At 46.0% G+C, this 13,404-nt stretch overlaps 1 protein-coding gene across 4 annotated transcripts in view; it reads right to left on the bottom strand.

The window, feature by feature from the left end:
• Nucleotides 1–13,404, bottom strand: part of SIPA1L2 (signal induced proliferation associated 1 like 2) — a 194,053-nt gene that overhangs the window by 45,217 nt on the left and 135,432 nt on the right. For all 4 annotated transcript variants that reach the window (XM_074373151.1, XM_074373155.1, XM_074373152.1 and 1 more), the window contains exons 7-9: nucleotides 10,674–10,831; nucleotides 7,569–8,145; nucleotides 2,927–3,201 (exon numbers count right to left, since the gene is read on the bottom strand). In XM_074373151.1, the coding sequence (XP_074229252.1) occupies nucleotides 2,927–3,201; nucleotides 7,569–8,145; nucleotides 10,674–10,831 (1,010 nt within the window). The remainder of the gene's footprint in view (nucleotides 1–2,926; nucleotides 3,202–7,568; nucleotides 8,146–10,673; nucleotides 10,832–13,404) is intronic.

Genomic DNA, 13,404 nt, shown 5'->3' with positions numbered 1-13,404 from the left:
TGCTGAGAAGGTGTGTGCTTTAATTTTCAACATGAGTGGAGAGCTACTCATTTCCTCTTAGACATCCTCCCCTACAGTTTCTTTAAAAACGAATCTAATAATGCAGAAGGCTAAATTTGCCTACAGCGTGAATGAAATGGAAAATGACGTTTCATACTTAACATCGCAGACTAAGGTAAGGGACTGTCCCTGCAAGGATGACTTCCTGTTACGCGAGGCTGTCTGACAACAGCCAGTACTTTTATCAGGCCGCCCAGAGAGCCACAGGCGTAACACGAATCCAAAATGAGCAAAAATACAGATTTGCAAATTTACAAATTCAAAGTCACAGAAAATTGGAAGACTGAATTGGAAGACTCTGAAATGACAGGCTCAGGACCTTTGTGGATTACAGAAAGGTCGTGGGTAGGCATGCCAATTTTGGAATGTTACTACTGGGCAAATAGCTAATTCTCATTCTGGCTAAGGTTAAATTCCAGGAGACAGTTATTCCAGATTAACCAGGAGAAAATTCCGGATCTTTTCAGGGAATGGTATTAGTGATGAGATTCTGAGGAAATACAGGCAAAATCTCCAAATATGTTGAATAGCTTCAGTAAGAGAATTTGCTTTAAAACAAAGAATTAGTGTGTTGTGTAGACCAAAGCAGATAACATGTCCTTGGATCAAAAAACAATAGGTGGAACTTTGAAATAATACTTTTTGTTTGTTTATCTACTTGAGCTGAAAACCAATTCAGCATTTCTTAGGAAAGTCTATTTTTCTAAATCATATGTTTTAAATACCAAATATAATGATAACTTTAACATTTTTATTAACCAGATCTCCTGAATGCTTAAAAAAAGTCTTACTGAGCAACAGCAGACTGAAACTAAAAATAAAAGAGAAATGCTGTTTTTGAACCCAAAGGGAGAACATGGTACCGGTTTTGTCTAAATCTATAGAAGTAACCAACCTCTAAGACAGATGAAAAGCCTCGACTCCCACCATGAAATTTACAAATCTGTAACTCTAGCAAATGAAGACAGAAATCTTCCCATATGGGAAAAACTTCTAATAGCTGGCTTAAATTTTATTTTAAAAGACTTTCATTTCCAAATACTTCAGCTTCAAGGGCTGAACGATTTCCTTTCTGCTACTTCCAAGTTGCATTTTTAATAAAACAGTTTTGGTCTCTGATTTCTTCCTCCTCATACCACTGGGTGATTTATGGGACTCCTGAGGAGCAAATGGATTTAACGGGACAGAATCCAGCATGGCAACAAAAGATGGCTTATATTTCCGGGACATGCGACTGCTACTCTCAAGAGGAATATCAGCTCGTTGACCTTTATTTTGTAAACCTCTTGGGCAAAAAACCTAATTGGGCAAATCGTTATTAGGAAACAAGACCATAGAAAGTCAAGCCGGGAGCAAATGGAAAGGTAACCAACAGAAATACACTGTGGCAAAATCGCACACGTTAACCAAAGAGGAAGGTGGTGTGTCGCTGGTTTGTCTTCTAAGAAAAATGTCATGGTTTAGAGCTGATCCACCCAATATGGCAGCTACTAGCCGGCTTGGGGCTGATGACATCTTCATTCATTCCTTACAAGGAAATATCCATTTCCTCAGCGTCACTCATCACATTTCAAGTGTGTGCGAGTCACACGCGGCTGGTGGCTCCTGTTTTGGACGGCACAGATACAGAACACGTCGATGGAGGAAGTGCCATCGGACAGGTTTAGGAGATGCAGAGAGGAGAACGAATGAGCTCAGTGACTGCAGAAAGAAGGTCAGAACGTGGGCACCGTAATCTTGCTATCTCTGAGTGTGAATTTCCCATAGAGCCCCAAATTCAAATCAGTATCTGAAAGTTCTACTTTATTATTTTTTTTTAACTAAAATGAGTGGGGTGATGGTTCTGGCAGAGGGTGCTACGTGTTTTACATACACCATCTTATTTCATCTTGATAAAGCGGTATGAGGTAGGCAGTACTGCAACCCCCACCTTGCAGAATATTCAACGAGGCGTAGAAAGAGCAGGGGGCCTGCCCATGATCACACGTCTAATGCCTGGATTCCAAGCAAACTCTACCCCTCCTCCCAAGCCAGAGCTCTCGGGCAGCTGGTAGGCGCTTCATCTGAGATGTGGGCAGAGGGAGTGCTGTTCAGTTGGCACTCCCGACACTGCCGTACAAGGTGAATGGCTTGTTCTTAGCGTTCTCTCTCCTTTTGGCCTAATGTTTCCTTTCCTTTTCTTTTAATAACTTCTTTTCCTTTTATTTTATTTTTTTGGTGTTTTTTTTGGGGGGGGGGAGAGGTTAAGTAGATTTATTTATTTATTTTTATTGTTTATTTATTTACTGGAGGGACTGGGGATTGAACCCAGGACCTCACGCATGCTAAGCACGCGTTCCACCACTGAGCTATGCCCTCCCCACCTGACCCCTGGTATTTTCTTGATGTTGAACATCATTACTGTCTATTAACAATGGAACGGGCGACACTTTCCAGTCTATCCTTGCCCCTCCCCGCCATCTACCCACCTCTGAGCTTTCTAAGTCCAGGCACCTCTTTCCCCATGTTACTCGCAACAGCTCATGAGGATGCCCTGGACCAGCTGGACCAGAAGGGAGTGGTCACCAAACAGAGTGTATCTGATGCCCCAATAATCCTGCACACACATGGGTACTGTTCTCTTAACCCGCTAATCAGTGACTTCCACGTCCCAGCAAATTGCTTAGGAAATGACAGTTTATCATCAGTTACACACTAATGACGTCTTCAAAGCTCTGTTAAGTTGCACTAACAGTTCACGTCCAGACACCTCTGGTTGAAGATGCCTTTGACCACATTTTCTGCAGCCCTGGCAGGAGCAGGCAGACCAGCACCTGAGACAGTGGCCACCAAGGGGCGAGCCGTGGTGGGAGCCTCCCGAGCTTACCTCCGGGGTGAGCCGTCGTCGTGGGGCTGGATGATGACCACCTTCACGGTCACGGACGTCCGGAGAAGGTCGATCATCTGCTCGTGGGTCAGCGTGGCCACAGCCACTTTGCAGATCTCCACGAGGCGGCTCCCCTGGCGAAGGCCGGCCTTCCATGCAAAACCAAAAGGTTCCACATCTGCAACAATTCCTTCGAAGTTCACGTGGAAGCCAAGCTGGCCCAGCCCATTCCTCCTCAGGGTCATTTCCACGGTCTCGCAGCCTCGGGTCACGATCTGAGGAGGGAGGAGGCGGTCAGAGGTGCTGCTGTGGGGGGCACCCTGGCCACTGTGCTCACCCCTCCCCCAGGATCACAGCCCTGCCCCCCGGGGCCGCCCAGTGACATGACAGTGACACATTTCAACCCAGACTTCACCACAATTTGCCGTGGCATCAGGTGCAAAGAAAATAAAAGGAAAAGGATGGTTTCAGTCTTCAAAGGCAAACCTGGTAACAGGTGTCCTGCTTTTTCTTAGAAGCCACTGACCCAGAGCCCACGGGCTTAGGACAAGCTCTGATAATCCCTCCTCTCCTTTCTATGCCAACTGACTTGGCTCTTACACATGGAAATTCCATTGCTCCAGATGGACTGCAGCAACTGACAAAACGCAGACTCTTACCCATCGAGCAATGAAACCTATTAGACAATTTGATTCAACTTAAAGAATGGCCCAAAGCACTTCCAAGCTCACCGTGAGGGACCAGCTCCCTGCGTGGGCAGCAGTGGGAGGTCAGAATGTTAGGGTAACTGTAAGCACTCCCTGTGCCCCGGCCCTGGGGACAGCCTGCTCTATCTTCCAGGACCTCTTCCCTGGATACTGGCTGCCCTGGCTTGCCTGGGTGTAAGGACCAGTCAGATCAAACACGTGCCAGTCGGCCAGCCAGTGTCCTTGGCATCTGTGGACAAGGGCAGCAGGCAGCATCTCACTCCTGAAGGCAAGCACCCCACTCGGTGAACTAAACCCCCGATCATTAGTTAGCACCACCCTCAAAAGTGCTTACTGAGACTAGCTGACGTGCACTGAAAGAAAGACATGGGCTCCCTGAATATCACTGGATAACCAGGCATCACTCATTTGTGGGAAATTTAAAGCCAGGAGGTATCAAACCCGCACCCTGCAAAGCACAAAGCTAATGCATAAAGTTTCAGTTTAATAAACGCTCCGTTTCCATGAAACATGCTCGGAATACACGGGTTCCTACTTAATAAGACCTATGACTGTAAGTACAGCTGTGGGACCGGGGCAGGTTTGGTGTATCACCCACGTGGCTGGGGTTTCCATGGTTACTGCCGCGGTGCACACATTGCCAATCAGTTTCTCGCAGACACACGAGAGAGTCCGGGGCTTAGAAAAATGGGGAAAGGGACTGCTGGTCTTAGAGGTGAAGTTCTGAAAAATCGAAGCTTCCCCAATTATGAACTGAACTCATTTAAAACTGCTGAAAAAGTACTCTGGCAACACACACAACCTGAACTGATCTTCCCTTCCCTTCGTTATCAGCTTTGTTTCAACTAAGCTCTCCTACCAAAGACTGCACGTACGACACGTGCCCTGCCTTCTTTCAGACATTAATGTGACTTTCAGTTGAAATTTAACATTTGTACATCAGGTTGAAGAGTGAACGGTCCAGCTTCCTCTGAGTCTGTTCTGTCTCCTCCCCTTATATTTTCCAACGAACTGCCACATCCTCTGCTTTCGGCTTTTCAGGATTTCTTTATCCTTTCCCTTGCTTCTTTTTTTTTTTGGGGGTGGGGGGGTGATTAGATTTATTTATTTATCTATTTATTTAAATGGAGGGACTGGGGATTGAACCCAGGATCTTGTGCATGCTAGGCATGCCCTCTACCACTGAGCTAAACCCTCCCCATTGTTCCTTGCTTAACATGTGCAAAGGCTGAAGGATCATGCTCTCCATTTACTTGGAGCTGCTCACGTCATTGCATGGACACAACCATCACATGAATATGGTTCCCTCCTCTCCAGGTACCCGAGACTGGATACATAATTTGCAGGGTCTGGTGTAAAACAGAAATGCAGGGCCTCTAGGTCAAAATTTATTTAGAATTTCAGGGTGGGGGGAGGGATAAATTAGGAGTTTGGGTTTTGCAGATAATAACTACTATATATAAAAGAGATAAGCAACAAGGACCTACTGCACAGCACAGGGAACTATATTCAGTACCTTGTAATAACCTATAATGAAAAAGACGACGAAAAAGAATATGCACATATAACTGTATGCCTGAATCACTATGCTGTACACTAGAAACTAACACAACATTGTGAATTAACTATACTTCTATTAAAAAAATCAGAATTTCAAGACGGCGAGAGCAGGGCCTTCAACCAAGCCTGGGTTCTTCTGAGAGCGACCGGCCCCGCCTGCCCATTTAGGCGTGAGCTCTCATTCCCTACATGTGTCTTTACTTGCATCACAGACAGCTGTGACTTGACTGTCCACCACTATAAACGGCTCAGCGTTTACCATCTGCAAGTAGCATCCAGTCCCAGTATCTTTACGATGACTCAAGCATCCCCTTCCTCTCCATTTCTGTTGCTACCACCCAGTACCAACCTTACGTTCTAGCCCCTCAACGTCTTTGGATTGGTTTGTTCCTAAATATCTCCTGTTGCAAGTCCTCCAAGACCCAGAGTATCTTTCCTTGAATAAACTCCAAGGGGGAAGGGTATAGCTCAGTGGCAGAGTGCATGCCTAGCATGCCTGAGGTCCTGGGTTCAATCCCCAGCACCTCCACTGAAAAATCAAATAAATAAATAAATAAATCTAATTACCTAACCCTCTGCAAAAAAAACCTTTTTTTTTTAATTAAAAAATAAAGTAAATTCCAGACATCGGGCACCTTAGTCACATGAGCAATACAGTCACTTTTCTAAGAAAACGGTAGAATGGAACCCACAGGACAGTGAATGTGTAAGAACCTATGAGATGTGCATTTTTTTCTCTTTTCTTTTCTTTCTTTCTTTTTTTTGGTGGGGGAGGTAATTAGGTTTACTTACTTATTTATTCTCAGAGGAAAGTACCGGGGACTGAACCCAGGACCGCGTGCATGCTAAGCATGCGCAGTACCACTTGAGCTACACCCTCCCCCTGAGATGTGCATTTTGGTGGCTGGTGAAGGGGCATTCACTGGAGTTGGAGTTTCAGGAGCACAGATCATGATGACTCAGTGAATCTCCTTAAAGAAAAGTATTTGCAACATTACTGAAAGCACAATGTGTCTTGAGACTCACACGGAAAACTCAATTCTCCAGATACACAAACGAATCATGTATTTAATCATCACATGCAGGTTTGTGAACATACACCCTACGATCCTGCTGAATACGCTGAAGGCTCTTCTTGCAAACAGTGTCTGCAAATAATGACGTTATTTCTCCAAGGCTGGCTGACACCGACATGACCGCACTGTCTCCTCCGTGAGGTCTGGAGTGACAGAAGATTTATATTTGGTGGGAGGGAAGCGGGCAGGGAATGGGTATAATTTCTCCTTTTTTCATGATTTTAATTGACTAAATCTTTTCTAATTAACGAAAGATACAGTCCGTTGGGGGAAGATTTACACATGAAAAATTCTTTTGCCAAAGCACGTTTTGCTCTTACGTTTGATTTATTCTTATAATTCTATTGTATATACTCAGACTAATGTCTATATCTTCCTTTGTTAAAACATGAAGTAGAAATACAACTGCTATCTGTACTGAAAATAACCATCTCTCTTATGACTTTTTTTTTTTTTTGGTCTTTCTAACTTAATAGGTAATTCTATAAAACCTCTGTAAGAAACTGCAGCTACAAGATGAATAATATATTTAATCTGGCAGACTAAACAAAAATACCTACTGTATAAACATGCACAGAATGGAGGCTGCAAAGAGGACTTAGTCTGACTGTTCGTATGGTCAGCAGTGACTCTGTGCCTATTAATTTCCCTCTAGGAAGGGACCGTCATGTCACTCTCTGCAGACAGACGTAATATTGAGTCAATTCTCTTGTCGTTCCTTTAAACCCTATAAAAATATGTCCTGATGTTCCCTTCTGAAAAATGCCTTCCCTCTTCCTTTCCAGGCAATTTGTAACAGGTGCTTCTCCACCATTCATGGATTCTGCAACAGCTCAAAAGGACACAGCATTTAATACCCAAGTTCAGACTCCCAGACACAGAAAACAAACTATGGTTACCATAGGGGAAAGGGGAGGGGAGGGATAAATTAGGGGTTGGGGATTAACAGACACACATTACTAGACATAAAATAGATAAACAACAAGGACCTACGTATATAGGACAGGGAACGATATTCAATTTCTTGTAATAACCCATAATGGAAAAGAACATATATATGTATCTACATGTATAACTGAATCACTTTGCTGTACACCTGAAACTAACAGTGCGTATCAACTACACTTCAATAAAAATTTTTAGAAAATAAAAACATTAAAAATAAAACCCAATTCTATCCATAAGAAAGTCATTCATTCCCTAGGTGCCATCACCAGCAAGGAATTTCCACAGTGGAAGTGATCGTGAATCTGGGATTGAAGACTTAAGGATGACGGGAAAAATGAAACGGATACTTACTCCCAACCGCTGAACAACCTCCCGCATGTCTTCCGCACAGTTATCCACCGAGGACAGGAGGATGCATTCTCCTCGTTCGTAAAACACTTTGATACTCATTAATCCAGATGTCCATCCGATGACATCCCTGCAGGAGCAGTTAAAGACCACATTCTTGGAATCCTTCTCGATCAACATTACGAACTCATTGGAAATCCCAAGGAGACATTCGATGTCGGCGGACTGGCCGAAGTCCCGCGCTATGACGTGCCACATGATCGCTCCGATGCTGAACAGGTGGGCATCCTTCCTGGGCTTGACCTTCTCCTTTTTCTTGGCCCCCAGGGTGATGAAGCTGAACTTCACAGAGGTATCCACGGTGGCGGTGGTGACAAAGTTCTCCGCCAGATCTTTCAAGTACTCCTGCCTCGTTCGCGTGGCCATGGCTCGAAACTTTTCAGATTTGTGGGCTGCATTCTCTGCATTGATGACTTTGGCTAAGAGGAAGTCCCGAAATACCGCTGACTTTGGAAAAGTAACGCCTTTGGGAATTGGTGGACCAAACGGGGGCACATCTTTTGATCTGGAAACGCCAACACTGAGGAAGGAAAAGGAGACACAAGATGAACTGTGACACTGTGATGGTCACCTTCAGAAAGGTGACATATTCCCGTGTGTTTAATTGAAGTCATCCATTTGGTAGCTTCTTGTTAACCTAATTTCTGGATACCAGAGGGTTTTTGTTTGTTTGTTTTTAGGCAAAATTTTTCAAACTTAGTAGACGGGAGGTTTTATGGGCTCAGTTGTGGCCACTTGAAGTTTGTAGGTTGAAGCCCTAAACCCCAGTACCCAGGAATGTGACTGTGTTTGTAGATAAGAACTTGAAAGGGATGATGAAGTCAAAATGAGGTCATGAGAGTGGCCCCTAATCCAATCCCACTGGTGTGTTTACACGAGGAAGCCTGGACACAGAGAGACACCAAGGACGCACACACACAGAGGAGGGACCATGTAAGGACACGGCAGGAAGGCGACCGTCTGCAAGCCAGAAAGAGAGAGAGAGAACTCAGGAAAAACCCAACCTGCAAACAGCTGGATCTTGGACTCCAGGCTCCAGAACTGCGAGAGACAAATGTCTGTTCCTTAAATGACCAGGTCTGTGGTACGTGTCATGGCCGTGTGAGCTAAGATAGGGGCTAATGGGTCCGAAGCCAGGCTGATGCTCTAACGCTGTGGCTGGTCCCCGCTGACAGAGTGACACTCCCGACAGGAGCAAGGTTGGCCCCACTGGCTGCTGCAGCCTCACTGGCCCTGGACACAGTGATCACACTTACGGGGCCAATATTTTTGAGCGTCATTTTTTTTCTTTTTTAAGGAAATGCTCACTTGATTGATCACATTTTGAACAACTAAATGAAGACTTGATGGATGTAGTTTTAAGAGATTCCAGGGACTGAAAGGATCAAATGTATCGTGACAAATACCAAGCATCTCAACATGGCAAAACCAACCACCTCGCCTATATCAGACATCAGCTTTGGTTGTCTCACATCCTTTTTGGAATAAGAGTAAACGAATGAATGAACAAATGAAGGACTAGAGTGAGTGAGTGAACGAGTCCCCCGGTGTCTCCTCCCTAGTTACCGAGTAGCCTCTGTACCAAGAATGTGAACCAACCCCACACCTGCCCAGGTGGGTATCTTCAGTGTTGGGATAAACAGAGGAAAAAATTGATGCTTTGTTTTTGCCACTGTAGAAAATCCGGAAAGAGGTGACTTGAGGAAGGAGAACTTTCAGTCCAACTGGTTCTGTTAGGCATGAATTCCTTTTCTGGGATGTGGCTGGTTCGACTAAAAAGGTGGCAGTCCCCGGGGCCTCTCAGCTTCACTGTGACCTGCATACTCTCCAGCAGAGTTCACTGCTTCCGGGGAAACAAGCTACTGGATGTAAGACGGTCTGGGTGGGGCCTTAGCTGGTGTGAAAGGGGAGGGAAGGACTGCCTCACTTTGGGACAGGCGACCGAGTGCACTCACGTATGGTAGTTAAGGCACTAAATTGGGGAGGACATGGGGGACAGGACTCATGTCTTCCAAGGTCCTAGCAGAGGTCCAAGTGGCTTAGGGGCTGACGTCATACTGGACCAGTCTTTCCCTTCCTTGCATCCTTAGGATGAACGCTCTAGATCGGGTAGGGATTATTAACTCCTGGAGAGTTGTCTCTGAGCTCCCTGTCTGGACTGTGGTTAGGCTAGCCGCACCTGCTGCCTCTCCTCTGGACAGATCAACAGCTCGAGTGACCTCTCTGCCCTCTGGACCCTGCTGTCCCCACGCTGGCCACCATCCTAAACTCCAGTGATTGCCTGTGCCATGTGTGGTTTTCTCCTCCAGCGATGGGCGCAGATTCCTGGAAGTGTTCTACCCACAGGATGCTGAAGAGGGCAAACCCCACTTAGCACCTTGCGGGGTTACTTTTTGCACTTAGCTCTGTGGATCTCAGCTGCTGTCTGACTACAGCTTGCATGCACTTCAGCCAAGGCATCAGGGCAAACTTTGTATCAAAATATGTTCAAGACGGCTCTCGCTGGAGAGCTCTGTAGTGAGCAGAGAGAGACATCTGCTTTTGTCCCAAATTATTAACTCGGGGATCTGAATGGACATGCACGCTACAGTACATGGTACAGGCTGCCACCCTATGCATCTCAGATCAAATCTGCACATGCTTCAAATTGGCAGCTCTAGGGTCCTGTGTGTTTCTAAGATCTTGGCTGAGAAGAAACATCTCACCACCATGATGCATACACTCCTTTCGGGGAAGACCTGGGAGGGCCTGAGTGGCCTCACCTGCCTCCGAGGCTGCTGCCCATTAAGCAGCGGTTCTGGCAGGGGCTGGATGACGTCTTCAAAAGTGAGGACACGTGTGACCTACAATTGTGAACTGCTGGGAATTTCGCTCTTTCAAAATGGGAAGAAGGTCATCATTTCTTACAAAAAGTACCTGAGGGAGGGGGTGGAGGAAAAGGATGATTGTGGGGTTAGAAATAATCATTGGAAAACAAAGCTATTTCGGGAAGAGACGTCCTGTTGAAGCAGCTCTGGGAGCGTGAGGTGCCGGGGGCTGCTGACTCACCTGTAGCACACGTTGTCGGTGCACGGATTGTGCGCCTTGACGATGACGAAGACGTGCTGAAAATGGGACCGGACGCTCTTTGGAGTGAAAGGAAGTGCCCCGGGCTCCTGGAAGATGATGGTCACGATGTCATTCCCTATGTGCCTCTTCCTCAGGAGCTGCGGGGAAGAAAGCGAGCGTACACAGTTACAGAGAAGGTCTTCTGTGAACGTAAGAGCTGTACTAGAGACACAATTCACTCAGCTTTCGGTTTAGAGGAGTTTTTTTTTTTTTTAAAGAAAACCAGAGTTGCTTTTTGGAAGCAAGGCGTCCTCAACGTGGCTGCGTCCGAAGACCCACGGAGATAAAAGCCGGCGTTCAACTCTTCCACTTAATTCAACCCGTGTTCTCGCTCCTTTTCGGCTTTGTCTTTTTAACCCCGAAATAATAGCACGTTAGAGCCGAAATCACTTTAAGGAATTCTGCAGTTTAAGCCCTTTAACTTAAAAGGAGGAGGCAGCACAGCGCCCAAGGGGAGGGAGGGTTAGTGACACCAGTGCGTCCGGCGGCTTAATTGTGTCTGTGCCCCCACAGGCACGTGCGTGTCTGCGAGGGAAACACAGAAGCCTGTGATTCTGGTGGCAGTAGATTCAAACTAATTACCTGAAATCTAGCCTTTGACATGTATTTCGGAGACACAGAATTCCACCAGATGAACAGACGGAAAACTTAATAAATTACAAACGTGGCCGGAGAGAAGGAACCCCAGAGCGGCAACATGTTAGCACCTTTACTTCCGATGTTCCTTCTGCCAAGAATGCCCCCTTCACCCCAAGTCTCTCCTAGACAACTCAGGCCTCTGATTAGCTATCCCCGGGCCGGGAAGGAACCCCCCTGGTGAGCCTGCTCGGGCCCTGCACCCACACACCCAGGCCCGTTGCTATGACAACAGATGTGGTACCCTATTCTAATTGTTGGTTTCTTTCTCCTGCATCACATCTTCATCGTCAGGAGGGCAGGAGACGTGTCTGATTGATTTTGGTTTCCGAGTTTCTAATGGCCTGCCCAGGACTCAGCAGACACCCAGGAGACATTTGCTCAAGGAATAAACAAGTGACACAAATACACAATCACAGCCACGTCATACCGCGCGATGAAACCGCGACCATCTCTGAGCGCCGGGAAGTCCGCACACATAGCACTTCCGCGTGTAAAGCCCCCCAGCATCTGTGCTCACAAAGTCTGTGGTCGTCAGCTTAGATACTGCAATCCTTACGTGAGCGGGTGACGTCACTGCAGGAATGGGATCATCCCAGGCAGTAAATCCCTCTTTACAGCCATAATAAAGACAATGAGCTTGCCCTTACATTTATTTGGCACCCACATAGTTCGCTATAAAGAGCAGTAAGTTCAACTCTTAAAAACCTTTTAAACTCAGATACAAAAAGGATTTCGTTGCTAGGCCCCTGACTCGTGATTTTGCATGATTAAAAAGGCCTGGAAAAGGGGGGTGAAACATCCATTCTTCCAGGGTTCACTACGTACCAGTTAAATCCCTGATTCATATGTTGGAAAATTCCTCTTTGAATCCCCATGGTTAAAGTTATAAACACCCCAAAATCATTTTCCTGCCTGAGTGCAGTTTTGAAAGATATGGTAATATACCTTAAGGAGCCATCTGGAGTTTTAAAAATGTTTGCTGGATATTTAAGTAAAAGGTGACATTTCGGATCTATGTCAGCAGCAAACTAGTCATAGTTGCACGGTGTTATTATTTACCCGCACTCTGGTGGACACAGATGTTCACTCCAGCAAATGTTTCATGTAAAGAGAGCGAGGCAAGGAGATGTATCTAAAACAAGCATCGACAGACACGCTGAAAACTCTACGAAGCTAAGATGCCCTTCCCTCGTCCCCCCAATAACGGAGACACGGGAGTCACACGTCCTGCAACAGGACAAGGGAAATTCAGGAACAAATAAATGAAAAGTTAAAAAAAGAAAAACTAAAATGCCTAACAACACAATAGCTTATACCGTACTTTCCTCAGCATCCTTGAAACCTAGGCATTCTCAGACTGGCGCGCAGGAAGATAGAGCTCACGGTGGCCAAGGCCACGCGGGGAGTTCTGTGGCTCCTCCTTCCTGGGTGACCACGGGGTCCACTTCCCACGGGCCCCAACTCAGTTAAGCACGCAGGGCAGCCTGGCCTCGGGAGGCAGCACAGAGTGGATGGGGCTCCCACCCACTTCTCTCCCTCCTGAAGGGAGATGCTGGGTGCAGGTTTCTACTTCACCACAGGAATATTTAAAGCAGCAGTTAAGGACAACTTTAAGGCTGGTTACTTTGACAACCTGCCGGCTAGCTTTTTTTTTTTTCCCCCCGCTTTGTAAAACTGGCTACGCAAGTTTTTCAGATACAAAGTGCATGGTTACAAAATGCACTCTGTAGACAAAATAAACTATGTGTGTGTGGGAGGGGAGCGAGGAGATTCATTAAGAAGATAAAACCTAAATCTCTTTGCGGAAGATAAACTGAGAGAAATGAACACTTTGTCCATGAAGGGGATACCTGAATCTTTCTAGCCACTAAAGAAATACGGCATTTGGAAAGGTCCCAGAAACATTCTTCATCGCCGGACATTACATAACCTAAGTATTTCTTGGACTTTGTATCTAAAGGTAAATGTTTTCTTTAGCAGTGAGTTATGTCTTTTTCAAATCGGTCAATGACATTCCGTATAATTAGAGTCC

Source organism: Camelus bactrianus, chromosome 11, assembly GCF_048773025.1.
Source record: "Camelus bactrianus isolate YW-2024 breed Bactrian camel chromosome 11, ASM4877302v1, whole genome shotgun sequence".
Taxonomy (NCBI): domain Eukaryota; kingdom Metazoa; phylum Chordata; class Mammalia; order Artiodactyla; family Camelidae; genus Camelus; species Camelus bactrianus.
The sequence above is the reverse complement of the archived record's forward strand: the minus strand, read 5'-3'. Positions and strand labels throughout refer to the sequence as shown.